We start from the raw sequence: 20862 nt of genomic DNA on the forward strand, positions 1-20862 counted from the left end.
TGGGTTCTTCTTTACCTCTCTCACCAAGGCTCTTCTCCCCCGATAGCTCAGTTTGGCTGGACGGCCAGCTCTAGGAAGGGTTCTGGTCGTCCCAAACGCCTTCCATTTAAGGATTATGAAGGCCACTGTGCTCTTAGGAACCTCAAGTGCAGCAGAAATTTTTTTTGTAACCTTGGCCAGATCTGTGCCTTGCCACAATTCTGTCTCTGAGCTCTTCAGGCAGTTCCTTTGACCTCATGATTCTCATTTGCTCTGACATGCACTGTGAGCTGTAAGGTCTTATATAGACAGGTGTGTGGCTTTCCTAATCAAGTCCAATCAGTATAATCAAACACAGCTGGACTCAAATGAAGGTGTAGAACCATCTCAAGGATGATCAAAGAAATGGACAGCACCTGAGTTAAATATATGAGTGTCACAGCAAAGGGTCTGAATACTTAGGACCATGTGATATTTCAGTTTTTCTTTTTTAATAAATCTGCAAAATGTCAACAATTCTGTGTTTTTCTGTCAATATGGGGTGCTGTGTGTACATTAATGAGGAAAAAATGAACTTAAATGATTTTAGCAAATGGCTGCAATATAACACAGAGTGAAAAATTTACATACATACACACACACGTTTGTTTTTGTGAAAAGTGGGGCCATCCCATAGGCGTAATGGTTTTTATACTGTACGAACTGTGTGTGCTATTGCCCTACACCTGATCCTACCCCTTACAGGAAACTTTGTGCTATTTCAGATTTTCAATACACTCCATTCTGTGTGATTTATAAGCGTTTTGAATAGTGGGGACATGGGGTAATGTCCTGAAAAGTCACCTTTCCTTGTAATACCTGTCATACCCTTGTCATTATACAAATTTATGTCCTCATTTGTCACAAAAACGCACACACACACACACACATATATGTATGTGTATATATAAAAAAATTCTCAATTTATGTTATAAGATATGGTGTATTTTAAATATTAATTATATTATAAAATTGGTTCTTCAGCGGTTATTTGGGGTGGTTAAGGTGCTATATATCACCATCTTTAAAGCTATAAGTGTGGTTCCCCTATGATTACGAGCCAAAGAACCACTTTTAGTGCTATTTTTAGAGTGTATTGATTTGTTGTTATTTATTGATAATGTAATTGTTTATTATTGTATTTTTAATACTTTATAATATATTTAACAGTATATAAGCATTTTTTTTTCATTTTTATAAATAGTGGTGCTTACAACCACTATTTAACCTAAATTCCTAAATAATTTTGCAATCAACTTGAATCTTTAAATCTTTTTAAAAAAACATTATTCATTTATTTTATATTTTATAGCCTAATACTAAAGACTTTACTCTGAAATTAACTGACAACATGAAATTCAGTGCCACATACTGAGATAAAGAAAACTTTAGTGTTTCATAAAAGAGAATGGTATGCAGTGACATATTAAGACTTTTAATATGAAGCATCAAAAAGCAATTTTTACAAAGTCACTGTAACAAAGATATACAGTGATGAAAGCATCTAGACTACTTTTTATGTGTATTGCAATAGAAAAATATGCAAACAATCTTTTAAAATAAGATATTTCAATTAAACAATAACAACCATTGTAAAGATGCAGATAGTATGATGAGCTGAGGTATCAAAGTGCCAAATGTGTGTGTGTTCTGCCAACCAGTCTGTATGTAATCTCTATCTCCAGGTTGTCTGAATAGTGAAATTTTGCCTGTAGCAAACTCTACAGTTGTCATGATATAAATCCGAGTTGTCAGGCTTTATGGAGAGTGTGTTGTCCGCACTCAGCTGGACATCTCCAAACGTCTCTGCAGGCTCCTGCTGACTCTAAGAACATCCGGTAGGCTTTGGGCCCATCCATGGAGACAGAATCCACATTCCCTGAGGCAAGAGGCTGCACACGCTCCTGAATATGAGACATAAAAGCACAGCCAAATAATCATCAAATAATCTAAGGGTTACTCCACCCCAAAATAGAACAAAATACAAATTCATATACGTACACACCTTCTCCTGTACGTATAAATACGCAATTATTAGTGAATGAGACCCAGTTTCTTTTAATGCCAGTTTGTGGAGAGCAGCATTAAAGGGTTATTCCACCCCAAAATGAAAATTTTGTCATTAATCACTTACCCCCATGTCGTTCCAAACCTGTAAAAGCTTTGTTTGTCTTCGGAACACAATTTAAGATATTTTGGATGAAAACAGGGAGGCTTGTGACTGTCCCATTGACTGCCAAACAATTTTCACTGTCAAGGCCAAAGCATGAAAGAAATCGTCAAAATAGCCCATCTGCCATCAATGGTTCAACCGTAATTTTACAAAGTTACGAAAATACTTTTTGTACGCAAAGAAAACAAAAATAACGACTTTATTCAACAAATCGTCTCCTCTGCGTCAGTGTAGCGCCATTTTGGAGAGTATCTGCTGGACGCAAACTGTGTATGCTGTTCTGTGTCAGCCGCACCACACGGATGGTGAGGCTGACACAGAACAGCATACACAGTTTGCGTCCAGCAGATACTCTCCAAAATGGCGCTACACTGACGCAGAGGAGACGAATTGTTGAATAAATTGTTGTTTTCTTTGCTTACAAAAAGTATTCTCGTAGCTTCATGAAATTACGGTTGAACCACCTGATGGCAGATGGACTATTTTGACAATGTTTTTCATACTTTTCTGGGCTTTGACAGTGTTAATTGTTTGGCAGTCTATGGGACAGTCACAAGCCTCCCGGTTTTCATCCAGGATATCTTAAATTGTGTTCCGAAGACAAACAAAGCTTTTACGGATTTGGAACGACATGGGGGTAAGAGATTAATGACAAAATTTTCATTTTGGGGTGGAGTAATCCTTTAATGCTGCTCTCCACAAACTGGCATTAAAAGAAACTGGGTCTCATTCACTAATACTTGCCTATTTACTCTGAAATTAACTGACAACATGAAATTCAGTGCCACATACTGAGATAAAGAAAACTTTAGTGTTTCATAAAAGAGAATGGTATGCAGTGACATATTAAGACTTTTAATATGAAGCATCAAAAAGCAATTTTTACAAAGTCACTGTAACAAAGATATACAGTGATGAAAGCATCTAGACTACTTTTTATGTGTATTGCAATAGAAAAATATGCAAACAATTAAAAGAAACTGGGTCTCATTCACTAATACTTGCCTATTTATACGTACAGGAGAAGGTGTGTACGTATATGAATTTGTACTTTGTTCTATTTTAATAAATTTGGAGTGCTCTAAATTAGCGACCGTGTGCCTTAAATTAATAATCTACACAAAACACACCCAAATCAGCTCCATATAAGGACTTTCCGCACAACTCTCGTCACATGTGACACGATCTAAAACCACATTCTTGCTTTGAGAGCACGCGCAGCAAGCAAGACCCGCGAGCAACGCAGATCAAGTCTGCCATCTTTAAATCCACTTCAAACACAATAATCATGTATTATACAGACCTCTCATTAGCCAGACACATATATGCGTTTTTATGCAGAGGAACATCGCAGCTCCAGCTAGAACACCTTTTCTTACCCTTTTTATACATTTAAGATAAATTATCTAAGATGTAATCTTAACTTATTTATAACGCTACCCAGAGTACGTAATTTTTGCGCATGTGTGGTTTTAGTTGTTCCTACATTTTTTCGGAATTTACACAATTTTAATACGAAATTTATTGGTGAATCATGATTTTTCGTGTAAAGGCAGATTTCACACAGAAATTCTAATTAAATAATGAACACATTATTCCACAAATAATATAATACAGCTAGAAAATATTTACCACAGTCTAGGAAGGGTGCACACATGGTCTTTGGTCTTTCTCAGAGCCGAACTAAAACTAATGATGTCCTGTAGCTGGTCTTGTTCATATGTGTTTTTTTTAGAAGCTCAAAGACCGAAAGCACCTCAAAACCATCTCAGTTTCTGTCATTGGTGACTCGCTCCCATCCTTATCGTCGAGATATTAACTGAGCTCCAAAAACAAAAACATCCTTCAAAGCTCTGAAAACTGCTGCCTGCAGGTTGTTGAATCTACGTCATTAGCAAAAACTAAAAACCGTGGCTATATTTGAGATTGTTTAAAGCTCCTGAAGGATTCTTGTCTTCTAAGTCATTAAGTCTACGAGTTTAAGCTATCACTACAATCTCATTCTGTTGACATTCACTCGCCCAGTATGCCTGTGAGAGGGCGGTCAGATCCAGACGTGCTGTCTGTGTGTGGAGGGTCGATAACACTTAGTATCATGGTACTGGAGGTCTTTTTGGGTCTGATGGCGCTGAGAAGGTTTATGGTGGGAAACATGTTAGATGTAGGCCTTTTTGGTTCAGCCTCCCATGCTGGTTTGCTCCATGATCTGATCCCTCCCTGTCTGCATGTTGTCTCCAGGCCTCGTCTGGGTTCCACTGATTCCACTGCTGAGATGCCCACTCGTTTGTGACTCCTCCAGGACCAACAGGAGCACGAGCTACAGCAGCAACCTCTTGCACCAGAGCATCCTCGAGTGAGCAGAGCCAGCAGGTCCCTTTTGAAGGTGGTGTTGAGGGCAGCATAAACCAGCGGGTTACACACAGAGTTGCTGAATCCCAGGATCTGAACCACGCTGACTAGGAGAAACTCGGAGTCAAGATCAAGGTCCAGCTGACCTGTGTTCAGAGAACAGACATGCAAGTTATAAAAGGAAATTTCTCTACAAATCAAGAAAAAAAACATTCATAAAATGCTTCAGGATTGACTTTTAAGGGCTAGTTTTTGTGTTAAAAACACAAGATGTAGGGTAATGGACTAAAGAATGCCAGGTCTAGATATATATTAGCTATATTAGAATCCATACTAATGCAAAATATCATTCTGTTTATTATAACAACGTACTGCAGTTACTTCCTCTGGCACCTTAACTGGTCAAGCTGAATTCTGATTGGCTGGCAATTTTTTTATCATTCATCAGCTGGAAAAAAATCATTCTAAAGTCATTCCAACAGTATCCTTCCTCATTGTGAACTTTCCTATTCTTATAGAATTATAACGATTATTAAAACTTTATAGGTATAGTTATTGTCCTTGATGTAAGCAGCATTTTATGTTCTATATTTTTGCTCCATCAATGCAAACAGTTCCAAATGAAGCCACAGCAGAACCAATGTGTCTCTGAAAAAAAATAGTAGTGTTTTGTTCTTGAATGTTTTGAACAAATCGGTTGAATGACTCATTCAATGACTTGCTTCATCTGTGGTTTTGAACAAATCGGTGATTCAATCACTCACTCACAAAGAAGTCACTTGTTTACTTCCTATGTGCTTTCATTTATCACTAAATAGCTTTTTGGGTCATTCTTCATTTGTGGTGGCAAGTGGTGTCCCTCTACTTTACCACAGTTGAAATAAACTTTAAATACCAATAAATCATAAAATGTTTGCATGTTTGTATTCTGTAGGGTAAACACAATTTGTGCACCGTTAATAGTAACATTTTTGTTTTAAAATACATATTTAATTGAGTTTGATAGATTGAATTTATAACAAAACATGCATGTTCCCGCCATACCTTAGAGAGGTATCATGGAATGTAATTGCAACAATATAACATTTTTAACACAAATAAAGTGGTTATATTGTGAATATAGATTTTATTTCATTAAAAGGGGGAATTCTATTTGGGCTACCTTCTGTGTGTAAAGGTTGATCTGAGGGGTGCATGGGGAGTACATTCTTTCTTATTAATTTTCTTAAAGTTAGCTAGATTTCTGACAACTACATGTGTCGCACTTTATTAGTGTCTGTGGTGTTATGTTGATAACTGACATTTTTTAATCAACATTTTGATAAATACATACTTATTAATACTTCCAAATTGTCCCCTGATCTTGAAATCATCATGATGGCAGCCTCTGGATTTAGGCTGATTTGTCTGTGGTGATTTTACTATCTTTCCTGGTAACACCACAAACTCTATAGTAACTTGCAATATGAAGTCTGTGGTGTTATACTACATTTGTGGTGTTGCCTCAAAATGTATCTGAAATTTCTTTCCTTCAGAGCCATTTAATCTAATAATATCATGTTTTTAGACTATAAAGTGTTTTAATCTTTTAGAATAAAGACTATAAAGGTACCGCAGACCATTTTTGCTGTCTTTTTTTATGTATATCCAAATTAAAAAAAAAAAAAAAAGATATAAGACATAAGTGGCTGTGTCACCAGTGTTTAATTGAAATTATTTAAAAATCAAAATGTTCTCAAGCTTCTATTTTAATGGATATAACATTTTAAATGCATAGCAATACATTTTATTAGTAAAAATCAAACAAGCATTTCTACAAATTCTGCCTCTCATTTGCCACACCAACTGAAGAATGACCCTTTTAAAAGAAAAAGGAGAAAACTAAAAAGGATGAACTTATCTGTCAATGTCAAGATTAGCTGAACAGTATACACTGTAGAAAGTGAGTCTCTGGGATGCAAGCATGCTAGTGTCACATGTGCTTTTTCATTGTTTCCATTAAACCTTCATTTCCAAACCAGAAAGGCTGCAGTGTGTCTGCTTTTGGATGTCATTTCACTGGAAATAGAAGAATTGGTTATGCTGTCTTCTGAAAGGTGTTTGTTGCAGCTGAGAAGCACGTGAACCATGGAAAGAACAGAAGAAACGTACTGCGTGTTGTGCACATGACAATGAAGTGGACGGAATACTGGGCACAGAAAAATAAATATTATTATACATCAGTGTATTAAAATGTGTATAAAAAGACTGAAACCTTGAGTAAGTGCAGATGGAAAAATGTGCTGAAAAATAGAAAGGGAAACAGTCTTGCTCTTAAGTGGAACTAAATAGCTCCTATAGGTCAGAAAGGTTGGGTCAGAGATATATAAATAAATTAGATGACTTCTTTGATTTGCTGTGAATTTTCCTAATCATAAGCATTTCACAGAGTTCTGATATTCTCCACTTGGTTATGAATCAGAATCAGAATCAAAATGAGCTTTTATTGCCAGGTATGTTTATACATACGAGGAATTTGTTTTCGTGACAGAAGCTCCACAGTGCAACAGAATGACAGTGACAGAACAAAAACACAGATAATAAAAAGAAGAATTAAAAAATAGAGTAAATAAGGAATAAAAATATACAAATTGACAATTGTATGTACAGCAATAGACAGTTGTATGTACAGTATTATGTGCAAATTGAAATGTAGAATAAGTATGTGTGTTAGATAAATAAGTGTATAAATATTGTGTGCTCCACAATTATTGTCAGGTGTTCATGAGATGGATTGCCTGAGGGAAGAAACTGTTCCTGTGCCTGGTCGTTCTGGTGCTCAGTGCTCTGTAGCGTTGACCAGACGGCAACAGTTCAAAGAGGGAGTGTGCTGGATGTGAGGGGTCCAGAGTGATTTTCTTAGCCCTTTTGCTCACTCTGGATGAGTACAGTTCTTGGAGACTGGGTGTACCAATGATTCGCTCAGCAGTCCGGACTACCCTCTGTTACAGGCAGAGGCTCTTTAGTCTTCTGAGGTCAGATTTGGTAGCTGAGCTGAACCAGACAGTTATAGAATTGCAGAGGATGGATTCAATGATTGCGGAGTAGAACTGTTTCAGCAGCTCCTGTGGCAGGTTGAACTTCCTCAGCTGGCGAAGGAAGTACAACCTCTGCTGGGCCTTTTTCACAATGGACTCAATGTGATTGTCCCACTTTAGGTCCTGGGAGATTGTGGTGCCCAGGTATCTGAATGACTCCACTGCAGCCACAGTGCTGTTCATGATGGTGAGTGGGAGGAGAGCAGGGGGGTTTCTCCTGAAGTCCACGATCATCATTTGGGCAGGAGGAGGTTTGGAATGGTAGTGTTAAAGGTCGAGCTGAAGTCCACAAACAGGATCCTCACATAAGTCCCTGGTCTGTCTAGATGTTGCAGAACATAATGCAGTCTCATGTTGACTGCATCGTCCACAAACCTGTTTGCTCTGTAGGCAAACTGAAGAGGATCCAGTAAGGGTCCAGTAATGTCCTTCAGGGAGTTTGTCCGTTTTGTTGGGTAGAGAGCAGAGATTCGCCAGATGGATGCTAGGCAGTGCTGTCCGAAACTCGCGTCTGAACAGCGCCGCTGCTCCGCCGACTAAGATGTCCAGCAAAACATCCGAATAATCGAAAATCGGTGAAATATCGGGTGGTGTGTACTGCCGAATGTCCAGCAATTTGTCTCTGGTTAAACTGTTTTTTTTAGGGATATAACTAAAGACAGGACAAACTAACAAAAACATAAAAACAACTGCGGACGACGCCACAGAGGCTGCCATGAGCAGCGCCATCTTGGATCTCGGATATTGGAAGTATATTTGTGACCCTGGAGCACAAAACCAGTCTTAAGTCGCTGGGGTATACTTGTAGCAATAGCCAAAAATACACTGTTTGGGTCAACATTATAGATTTTTCTTTTATGCCAAAAATCATTAGTATATTATGTAAAGATCATGTTCCATGAAGATATTTTGTAAATTTACTACTGTAAATATATCAAAACGTCGTTTTTGATTAGTAATATGCATTGCTAAGAATTCATTTGGATAACTTTAAAGGTGATTTTTCTCAATATTTAGATTTTTTTGCACCCTCAGATTGCAGATTTTCAAATAGTTGTATCTCGGCCAAATATTGTCCTAACAAACCACACATCAGTGAAAAGCTTATTTATTCAGCTTTCAAATAATGTACAAATCTCAATTTCGAAAAATTTACACTTAAGACTGGTTTTGTGGTCCAGGGTCACATTTGGTATTAATTTTATTTTTTGTTGTTGCATAAATTCTATTAATTAAGGATGTTTATGAATTATAAATTATTAATTATAAATAATTATGCATTTCATGCACATAAATGTTACACCTGTATTAATGGTTTTTGATGATATCACACAATATGTGTATAAAGACTATAGTTCTACACCAAACTCACAATAGTTGCCATAGTGATAACTGTGAGAGGAATAATAAAACAAACGATTGCATGTTGAAGGTTCACAGGAATGAGGTGTTGACCTCTATGAAAGGTTGAGGAGGAGGAAAGTGGAAAAGAAGGTGAGAATCTCAGGTGAAAATGTGTTTACTATACTCTAATAGGAAGGACAGCAGTTGGCTGACAGACACGTGTAAAAGGTTTTTTTTTTTTTCATTTCTTGTGAGGGGAAGAAAAAAAAAGGGAGATTGACAACAGTGAGCAAGAGGGAAGAGCACAAGGAGTTTTGTGGTACCGTAGTCAAGCAGGAGGGAGACCAGATGGAAAGGCGCCCAGCAGGCGGCAAAGAGCAGCACCACGGTGGCCATCATTCTTACCGCACGCTTCTTCCTCCTGAGAATGGAAGGCATTTGTATTGTTACAGGCATGTCAATAACAGCACAATACAGGTGTGTCAATCAAATACCATTTCATTTGTACCAGTCTACCAAGACTATGTGATCCGAGAGCAAAAATGCAGACGTTATGCAATAATGGCAATCAAAGCATCTGCTAAATAGACCTTTCAAAAGCAGTTGAATAATTCGCTGAATTATATGGACAAAAAAAAAATCATATCAAAATCAAAAATCATATCAAAATCAAAATCATAAGGATTCTCATCACATGGCTATCCATGCTGTGCAATTATCCCAGGGGTCATCAACCTTTTTCTGGCTCCTTGGTGAATAGAGATGGAGCAAGGACACCCTGTTAGATATTGTATAAAACTGAATGTTGCATTCTAACCTCGGCCTAGAATTTTGTACCATATGAATGTATTTATTTACATACTTCCCTTAGGGAAATTAAACATGGTTTTAGGAAAAGTGTAGTAACCGTGTTTTTTTTTTTTTTTTGGTGTATTGATTACCATTTGTATAACCACAGTTTTACTACAAATACCATGGTTAAACTATGGTTAGTGTAGCAAAACCATGGTTAATTTGTGGTTACCATGATTGAACTCTACTATAGTAACCATGGTTTTTTGGTTTTATTTGTAGTGAAACCGTGGTTAACCTTCATAAGTGTTTGCAATGATGCTTACATTGCAAAACCTTTAAAAAATAATCCTTAGAGGGATCATTTTGCCCAAAAATTAATTTTCCGTAATCATTAATTCACCCGTAAATCATAACAAATGTTTATGGCTCTATACTGTGGAACATAAATGAAAATATTTTGAGAAATGTCTCAGTTGTTCTCTTTACAAAATGGAAGCCAATGTCTTTGGTGTTGCACAGAAGTTGTCCAGGTTTGGAATGTCATGAGGGTGAGTAAATGATGACAGAATTTTTATTGTGTGATCTATCTGTTTTTGATGTACAGATTACAGTGGCCCCACAACACAATGGAAACAAGCCGCAACGCAATGAAATTAGCACAACAAAAGGAAACAAGCCGCAATACAATGAAATTAGCACAACAAAATGGAAACAAGCCACAAAACAGCGAAATTAGCACAACACAACAAAATTAGTCATGCATTGTGTCGTGGAGAATTCGTTGTGTTGTGCACTACTGAGCCACTATAACATTGAGTCATATAGCCTACTTGTATACAACATTATTTGTATACTACATCATTTTACTTAATAGGATAGTTCACCTAAAATTTAAATTCTTTTGGCGTTTCTGCAGTAGGACAATAGTTCCACGAAGTTGGCGAGAGAGAGAGGGGACAGGATCGGGAAAGGTCCACGAGCCAGGACTCGAACACGAGACGCCTGAAGCACAAAGGCGCTATATGTCAACACACTGCCCACAAGGCTATCGGTGCCGACAAAAATGTTTAAAAAAATTTAATTCTTCATTAGTTTCTCACCCTTATGTCGATCCTGTAGGGGAATTTACAGTAAAGACCCTCGGACCAGGTGTGTTGAATGAAGAACAGAAGTCAAGAGATTCGATCAAAAATGAAGAAAATTTACTGAAGATAGTTCGCAGTTTCATCAGAAGTCAGCTTCATGACTCGCAATCGAGTTCGTAGGCCGCTCTGCGTACATGTTCTAGACGCCAACAGTTATACTCTAACATAGGTCACTAATTACGTCAATACATAGGTAAGCAAGATTCTGGTTGGTAGATAAACTTAGAAAATTTCCACACATGGACGTAAAACTCGAAGCATATCTTCTAGTGATTATATTTGGTGTCAATTGATCAGAGGTCAGACGCAATAGGTCTCTCCACAGACGTATATCTGTTACCCTGGACATCAGGGGGACGGCAAATGACTTTCCTCTTAGAGCTCTCTCTCTGCATTTAGCTGCAAAGATTAACACACACACACACGCAGAGAACACTTATCTGTACTTCAAGGTTGCCGGGCTCTGCCCTGAATATTATCAAATATGGTTAACTACACACACACACAATGAGATGAGCTTCTTAGAGAGTAAAAAGGCAGACTAAAGCCATATTCAACTTATTTTCTACTGTAACTTTGATCAATTTTTATTCTAGAAATATTAGAATTAACATTATTATGAGGGCCATTGTAGATCTGCAATCCATTCCTTCAATCCAAACCTGACTTTTTCTTCTGTGGAGCACAAAAAAATAAAAAAATAAAATAAAACCCACAGTGTACTTTGTCCACACAATGAAAGTCAGTGGAGTCCAATTTTGTTTTGCGCATTATGTGGACAAAAAGGGACAAAACATTCTTTAATATATTCAAAAGAAAAAGTAAAAAAGTAATTGCTTTTATACTACAGTCCAATAAATAAGAAGTTAGTATTGAGAACTTATTTTTGACATAATTTTATTGTTTAACACCAAAACTGATAACTATATTAATGCGCCAGTGCACAATAACATTTTGTTCATTATAAGTGTGTGCCGCAGTTTTGCTGTCTGCTACTTTAAAGGGCTCATGAACTGAGAAACCAAAATTCCCTTGATCTTGTCATTGTACTATAAAAACATCCTGTACGTTTCAGAACTCAAAACTTTGTCATTAGAATAAAAACAGCTTATATTGAAGGCAGTCTGCCAAAACGACAGCTTTTGACATGTTCTACTCTATGAAGTAATAGTATGGATAAGCACCGCCTCCGCAGAAGAAGATCGACATTACTGCTTGTCTTTACAAAAAAGGCACAATTCGACACAGGATTTTTAAAAAGACGATGCTGTGCCGACTATATTGGATCTGACAGTAATGTCGCAACACAAGTGTGAGTAACTGTTTTCATTACGTGCTCACTATTGCTTTGTATCTTCTTACAGATCTTTTTATATTTATTGAGTTATTTATGCATTTTAAACCTAAATCACAGCAACATCCATCTATGAGGAATGAATGTACGCAGTTAGCCAATCATAGCAGCAGTGGGTGTTTACTTCCGAGTCTACAATCTGCAACGCCTATTCAAACAGAGCGTTCTGATGAGGGGGGTTAAAAACAGGACAGAAAACATCTCATTACTTCTAAATTATGATGTTTTTTGATGTAAAAAAAAAAAATGATAACATTATAAGTGGACCTCAGAGAACAGTACAAAATAAAAAACAAACGCAGTTCACGACCCCTTTAAATGCTCAAGCTCCTTAAAGTCAGGTGGATTTTTGGGTGAATTGTCCCTTTAATATATTTTGCCTCTTACTGTAATTGTAACTTTGGTTGACGTTAAGTTAATATTAATGTTTTGTTTAATGCATAATTTCATTTTTGAGACAATAATGATATAAACAATTAGACTAGCCTGGTAATCTTGTTGATTTCAGATCCTGGGAGTGTTTGAAACATGACGTCGTGTACTTTGTGCTTTCCCCAGAGTTCCCGCATGATCTTCCAGTAGAGGATGGCCATGGTCGTCAAGGGGGCCAGAAACACCAGAACGGACAGACAGGTAGTGTAAGCTCTCCTCTGCTTATGGCTTGGCCATACTTCCAAACAACAGGTGTGGTGGACATCAAACAGAAAGTCATATTTCACCTGGGTAGTTAAATAAGAGCCAACTTATTATGTGAATCCTTCATTCTTTTCTATTTGGAAAAAAAGACAGATGGAGGGAATGCTAGAGGCAGCTAAATATTCAATCTAATGAATCTGTTTAGCAAATAATATTGTATAATGCTGCTCATGATGATGCTTTTTAATTCAGAAATGAATTATAACGGTCTGATTTACTGACTGACAGGCATTGCTAATGGTTAAAGACAGCTTTTTGTCCTTCTTATGAAGTTTATCTGCTGAATGCCTGAAACGGCGTGACATTAATGATCATTTGATTGAAGTGATGCATACAAAATATGTGTGAGGGAAAAAATGTGAGGAAAAAATGTGTGAAATTGCACATGCAAGGACAATAAACATAAAGCAAAAACACAAACATGATAAGTGGAAGGCATTATTATCTCAATGAATACATAATGGTCATTGCATTTGAAGCCCTCAATGGTCTCCTCTAGCATAGCAACATCTAATTTGATTCTAATAGTGTTGATGCATCTATTATCTCTGGTGGTAGCTGCAGTGAATGAAGATTACATGTCAAAGAGTCAAGACATGTTCTGCTTATATTTAAACCATCAGCCGCTTTTTTCTATTTCTTTCATGTAATCTTTTGGTTTAATAATTACAAAGCATTTCATAAACTTAATGAAAACTTGGGCACTTTCTTCAGATAGATTTAGCTGATATTAGTGTCTGAGCTGAATACTGATGTTTACGACCTATTTCATTGTGTTCCTTATCTTTGACTGTTAATAACTTGAGTTTTGTCTGCTAAATAATATGTCCCTGCACCAGAGTGTGAACAATCTCTAAATTGCTTGTTTAATCTAAAAATAGCGGTCTGTATAATGGATAGGGATTGTTATGGAAATGTCAGAATGTGAATGTAATATTTTTTTCTTAAGGTTGCATGTTTACCTCCACTTTCTGAACAAACCACATGGGAGCCGCGATTGCCAGGGCAACCAACCACACGGTCACTGTAAAATGAGGGACAAGCCATAATATTTGTAGTTTTGTAGAATTTCAAAAGAACACAAAAGACGGTATTTTGAAAATGGTCACTTTTTGTCCGTAAGTCAGTGGGGTTCAAATGTGGTTGGCACGATAATTATATATACAAAACATTCTTTAAAGTATCTTTGTGAAAGATTGTCAGGGCAACCAACCACATTGGCACTGTAAAATAAGGCAAAAACACAATATTTCTTATTTTTTTTTCAGGAGTCAACTAACTAAATTCACTGTATTTGATGACATTCATTTTCATTCTGCTTTCTAAAAACTGATCATAAATCATGAATTGTGTATTATTATTATTATTACTATTTGATTGATTTCTGTCATTATTCTTTTGATGAGACTCATTTTTAACAGTAAGAAAATCTGTGGAAAAAACCCTGCATATATTTTTGTGGGGAAAAAATATAATAAATATTTTTAGTTTACTATAAAGTTGAAATACTATTTTAATTGATATTTTAATTTCCTTACTGTAAAGTAACATCATATAAGTGAATTAAGAAATTCAGTTATTTAATAATCTCTCTTTCCATAACTCACCCAGCATCTTGAAGGCATGACAAAGAAAGTAGCTGTTCCGGACATGCAAAGGATAAAGGATTCCCTGGAAACGCTCTACAGCAATACAAGTCATGGTGAGCATGCTGGTTGCGATGGCTGTCACTTGTAGGAATGGTATTAACTTGCACAGGAAATCACCTGTAGGTTAAAAAATGAATGAGACACAATGAGTGAATTACAGAACAGGCAAATGATGAAAGACTGTGTAAAATATTGAATAACAAACTGCCTGACCTGTTTTCATATATACACAGTAGATAGGTTTAAGTGTTGACATGTAACAATATAAGTAGTAGTATACTGACGAGGCTTGCCGGGCAATTTCCAACTAATAGAAGGAAATGTGTGGCCAGTGAATGTATGGTCTTTATGAACAATGATGAAGACAGAGGGGTGGATTAGGACCACAGGCTTCATTTTCTGACACAATGTTCCACATAATAACAATACAGGAGATCAGATTGGGTTTGTGTTGCCATGGATTTAAGGAGCAATCTTCTCCCAGCAGTTCTGAGGAGTCTTCTGTAGGCCACTAATTCTTATTTTCCAGCTCACTGATCCTACATAATTCCAAAAGCACACTGGCATAATCCACCTGTTGCATGCTGGACATGACTGTCCTTCATTATACAGTGTCATCAGATGAAACATCATTGATTCTTGGAAACGACAGAATCTAAAACACAACGTGACGCATACTAACGGAATAGGCAATGCAAACTATGCCTGATTTGTAAAGTCGAAAAAAAAAGGCAAACATAGCTTGATGTATTATTACTGATAATTGAGGTTATATTTGATTTTTTTTTCCCTGGTCTTTGTCAAGCATTCAATTTTGGCTGGTTAACACGGTCCAGTTAGATCCTGCTGGTAGAAGTCATAACTACACCATCTGGCTGCAAATGCATCTTTTTTTTACATTGACAGCCATTCAACAGTAGCCATATATTTTGATGAAATAAAATAACCAGAACTGAGTGGCCATGGTATGCTTCATGATGCATCAAACACTAGAAATATACAATTTTATGTTTCAAAATGTCATTTAAATATTTTGCATTATATCCCATTACTCTAGACTATAAAAGCTTGGGATCAGTATTTCTTTGAATAAATATTTTCATTCAGCAATAAATTAGTCAAAAATGTCAATTAAAATTTTACACTTATACAAATTTCTTTTCAAATAAATGCTCTTCTTATTAACTTTCTATTAATCAAAGAATCCTAGAAAAAAAGGATTTCACAGTTTCTGCAACAATATTAAACTGTTTTTTTCTTCTTCTCAATATTGATGATAAAAAGAAATGCTCCCTCAGCACCAAATCAGCATAACATAATTATTTCTGAAGACACTGAAGACTGGAATAATGCCTGCTGCAAATTCAATTTTGCCATCCCAGGTATAAAGTACATTGCAGAAAACAGATTGCATTACAGATTAATAAATTATAGAAAAGTTTTTTTTTTTTTTTTAATTGTAACAATATTTCATTGTTATTTCAATTGTAATTATTTTACTATATTTTTGATCAAATGAATGCAGCTTTGGTGAGCATAAAAGACTACTTTCAAAAAACATGAAAAGAATAATTAAACATTGCTTCTACAACAACCCAAGCATGCAAAGACAAGCATGTTATTTACACAAACATTGTTATTGTAGAAAAATGGGTTGCTGCGACTAATAGGATTCCAAGAACTTCTGGTCAGGTAAAGTGCTCATTTACAATTCAACTGCAGGTTCCACTGGGGGCAAGATTTATTTTAATCAATGGTGACCTTCTATCTAATCAGAAGGTACTTGGAGCTCTAATTTAAGTGTTGCATGTAACGAAGGTGTCAGAAAACAATACCACACAAACACAGATAATTGCAATACTGACACGCTACGTGCAGATGTTTAAACACAACAGTGTCCTTCTGGTCTCAGCGAGTCTGTGTCTGATCACGACAAGTTGTTTAATTATGTACTTATGCCTTGTATATTTATCACATCAGAATGGCAGCTCCATTGTAGACAGAGGATGCCTACTTGTAGGATGGCTGTGAATATTAATCAGCCATCAGTAAGATTTCAGCTGAAGAAAAAACAACCAAGGCCAAACAAAACTTATGACGTTTATCCACTTAAAGGGACAGTTCATCCAAAAAAATCATTTATTCACGCTCAAACCTGTATTCCAGCTGTTTTTGTCCAGACAATGAAAGACAGTGGGGTCTAACACTGGACAATTTGACATCTATTGTATACTCAAAAAACACTGGCATTGTTCACAGGAAAAAAATTCAAACAGGTTTGGGAGAACATGAGGGTGAGTAAATGATGACAGGATTCTCATGGTGGGGTGTATTATTATTATTATTATTAACATCAGATTCCCTTTCTTACAGATGGAAAATAAATTAATTCTGGTGTTCTTTTAGGATGCCAGACAGTTTCTTTTTAAAAACCTCAGCACATTTTTATGCTTGAAGGATGCCACAAAAGACACAGGTCCAAGATACTGCATTATTATGGACGGACCAAATCCAGTTTCAGGCCTAAGTGCAGTTTTGCACACGATTTATTCACTGGCATGAATTCATGTTACAATTGCATTTTTTAATCTGTGCACATTTACCGAAGTGTGGTACAAACTGTTGTTGAATTGTAGTTTTGTGAAAGCACAGAAAACCTTTACCTTTTGAACAACAGTATACCGTCTATGAGCACTGAATTGTGAGATGAATGCACTGAAGGTCAAGTGCTCTGTTTCATTCGTCAGTCTCTTTGATCATGCATGAACTATATATCCTTAAAGCTTTTCTTTCCCAAAGCTGTCACATAATAGAGTTGAAGTTGAGCTATATGCAACAGGATACCTTGGAAGGAATCAGGTGTCTAAATGGATACAGACACTTATGTCACATAAAAACAACAGAAAGTAACATTTCTGTCAAGCGTGAACATAATTAAGCCTACCTGCCAACCAGTTGGTGAAGAAGTGCTGCAGCAGTGTGGCAGGAACACATACTATAGATATCAAGAGGTCACTAAGTGCCAGAGAGCAAATGAAAAAGGTGCTGGGAGACTGTAGAGCCTTCCTGCGACATAAGAGAACCAGCACCGCCCCGTTTCCCACCACTGCAAGCCCAAAGATGAGCACGTAGAGCAGACCAAAAACTGGAAGCAGGGCGCTAGGGAGTCTGGGCACAGCCACCAGAGGAGGAATGGAGAATTCCTGGATGAACTGCCAGCGAGAGAGGTTGGAAGCCTTCAGCATGAGGTCCAGAAGATGGGCAGTCAGGTTCATACTGATCGTCTTCTAGGGTTATCTGTTTGAAGAACACCAGTACATGCTTGATGCTTTAGTTTGAACAGTCTGTGGAGTCTGATCTTCACGATTTCTTTGATTTTACATTAATAAATGGATATGTGTGCTGTATTGATCTGTCTCTCTTTGTAAATGATGGCTTACAGGCATTTTACTTGGTTGTTCCTTGTTGTTGATGAAAACATTCATGCCTTTATCTCATTCCTATTAAGGACATGCTTTGTAAGCATTGCTTTTAAGCCACTTGGGACAGTCTGTAGTGTTTATTGACAGGCTGCTCAGCTTGACAAAAACCTTCAGTCAAAAATTGCGTGATACCAGCATTATAATGACCCCCCACTGTCCAATCTCAGTATGTCAGTAGAATGTCCTTTAGCTGTTCCAGCTCCTTCTTGCTAATACATAATATTGCATTGTCTGATAGCACAATCCTTAGTTATCTTCACAGTCCAGGTGTCCAATATGCTGACAAATGAAGAAACATGGTTCTGTTCAGGTGATTTGAATATCCTTGTTCTGAGAAAACAGTCCAAACTTTTGGGTAAAATCTGTCAATATATAGTTTACTCAAAATAAGCAAGATCTAAAGAAAAAAAAATGATGATAGTGAAATTGTAGCTTAGAGTACTCTTTTTACTCAGTACTTTTACTTTTTTATTTAAATGAAAAAAATTTAGAAAAATGCATATTTGTGACCCTGGACCACAAAACCAGTCTTAAGTCGCTGGGGTATATTTGTAGCAATAGCCAAAAATACATTGTATGGGTCAAAATTATCTATTTTTCTTTTATGCCAAAAATCATTAGGATATTATGTAAAGATCATGTTCCATGAAGATATTTTGTAAATTTCTTACCGTAAATGTATCAAAACTTAATTTTTGATTAGTAATATGCATTGCTAAGAATTCATTTGGACAACTTTAAAGGCGATTTTCTCAATATTTAGATTTGTTTTGCACCCTCAGATTCCAGATTTTCAAATAGTTGTATCTCTGCCAAATATTGTCTGATCCTAACAAACCATACATCAATGGAAAGCTTATTTATTCAGCTTCCAGATGATGTATAAATCTCAATTTTGGAAAATTGACACTTAAGACTGGTTTTGTCGTCCAGGGTCGCATTTGTGTAACTTATATATGTGTGACTCAGATCTTTGTTTGCCAAGGTACCATTCTTGAGACGTCCCCTTGTCTTGCACCGTTCCCCCATATTAATATATTCTCTTAAAATTATACTGTAATTATATAGCCTAACTGTAAACAGTAAATTGGATTTTCATGAGAGAAAATTATTGTTTGCATATTTTTTTTTTACTGCCATATAATCGTCAATTAAAAACAAAAATAAATAAAGCATTAATCTGATGTTAACTTAAAAGCGCTATTGTCAAAGGTTACGACTGCAAGTAAAACACTAAACCAACAGATTCGACAGCAATACCTGCATCGAATATTTAAAAAACACACACACGAAATCGAATCATTCTCGCATCTATACAGGCGACTCGAGATGATTTTATGAAGTAAACTAATAAATAGACTAGTCCATACATTTTCTTTCATCAGACCATACAAATAATGGCAACTGTTCCCATTCTTTGTTTAAAGAGAGATGTTTCACACAAATAGCAAAAACACCGCGCTGTGATCTGATCCGGTGGCTCGTTATTCCTTCAAAGTTTCTCCGACGCTACTTTGAACTTCTCCCTTCATCTTCTTACTGAACGACTCTCTGATACACTTTGGAAGCCATCTTCTGCTCCTCAGCACATCTAGCGCGTTTTATCTGTATATTTATTTTCTTACCTTTAGTCAGTCATGTTTTCCTCTTGCAAGACAGCAACAAAACTGACAGTCCAACATTCAACTAGCCTACTGTAGGGATAATCAGGTGACAGAGCAGTAGACTACAGCATAAACACTCCCCTGAGCTGTGACGCTTCATCTGGTAATACTTTTCCTTCATCTATCTATCTATCTGTCTATCTGTCTGTCTGTCTGTCTATTTTAGATCGATGACATAAGAGAAACAATTGTACTGTCATTTACAATTATTACATTTATGTAATTGTGTTGCTACATAGCTTCAGTTACAAGAAACATACATCAAAAAGCCGTCACAAACTTACGTTAGAATTATTTTTTACAATTATAACATTAAATGTTTAATATTTAGCAGGGACTAGCAGAGAGTTCCTAGGGGGCAGGGTCTCAAATGTAAAATAGGGGCAATGTAAATACATAAATAAATAAAAAATACAGGTCAAAAGTTTGGATACATTACTATTTTATATTTTTGCAAGAAGTCACTTATGGTCATCAAGCCTGCATTTATTTGCTCAATTTTTTAATATACTTTAAAATACATTTTATACTATTCTGATTTATTATCAATGTTGGAAACCTGTGATACGTTTTTCAGGATTCTTTGATTAATAAAAAGTTTTTAAAAAGCACAGCATTTATTTAAAATATAACTTTTGTAAACTTTATGTTGAAAAGCTTGAGGTCAGTATTTGATTTATTTGATTTTTTTTTTTTTTTAAGAAATTAGTTTTCATTCAGCAAAGCTTTGCTAAATTGATAGAAACAGTGATAGTAAAGATTGATATTGTTAGAAAATGCTGTTCTTTTATTTATCAATGAACCCCAAAAAAGTATCATTGGTTCCAAAAAAAATAAAAAATAAAATAATAATAATAAATAAATAAGTAAAAATAAGCAGCACAACTGTTTCCAATATTGATAATAAATCAGCATTTTAGAATGATTTCTGAAGGATCATGCACTGAAGACTGGAGTAATGATGCTGAAAATTCAGCTTTGATCACAGAAATAAATGATATTTTGAAGTATATTAAAATAGATAAACTTTCTTTTAAAATGTAATAATATTTCACAATATTACAGTTTTTCTGTATTTTTGATCCAATAAATGCAGACTTGATGAGCATAAGACAC

General features: G+C 36.1%; 1 protein-coding gene and 1 long non-coding RNA gene across 3 annotated transcripts in view; one reads left to right on the forward strand and one right to left on the reverse strand.

Annotated features, from left to right (window-relative positions):
* Positions 1 to 1442: 1442 nt before the first annotated feature.
* LOC131528234 (pyroglutamylated RF-amide peptide receptor) lies at positions 1443 to 19793 on the reverse strand. 2 transcript variants are annotated; one of them, XM_058757240.1, is made up of 8 exons: positions 19708 to 19793; positions 17545 to 18361; positions 14559 to 14717; positions 13914 to 13975; positions 12742 to 12974; positions 9285 to 9382; positions 3824 to 4686; positions 1443 to 1922 (listed from the first exon to the last, which is right to left on the reverse strand). In XM_058757240.1, exons 2-7 carry the CDS (start codon positions 17873 to 17875, stop codon positions 4205 to 4207), a joined length of 1365 nt encoding a protein of 454 aa, XP_058613223.1. In that variant the 5' UTR covers positions 17876 to 18361; positions 19708 to 19793; the 3' UTR covers positions 1443 to 1922; positions 3824 to 4204. The 2 variants fall into 2 exon arrangements, with proteins under 2 accessions (XP_058613223.1, XP_058613224.1); XM_058757241.1 differs by having other exon boundaries at positions 17545 to 17897; positions 19708 to 19769.
* The window catches only part of LOC131528237 (uncharacterized), a 34343-nt gene continuing 33199 nt past the window's right edge, over positions 19719 to 20862 (forward strand). The window contains exon 1 of the long non-coding RNA XR_009267824.1: positions 19719 to 19849. This is a non-coding gene — a long non-coding RNA (uncharacterized LOC131528237). The remainder of the gene's footprint in view (positions 19850 to 20862) is intronic.

This window comes from Onychostoma macrolepis, chromosome 21 (genome assembly GCF_012432095.1).
Source record: "Onychostoma macrolepis isolate SWU-2019 chromosome 21, ASM1243209v1, whole genome shotgun sequence".
NCBI classification, from domain to species: Eukaryota; Metazoa; Chordata; class Actinopteri; order Cypriniformes; family Cyprinidae; genus Onychostoma; species Onychostoma macrolepis.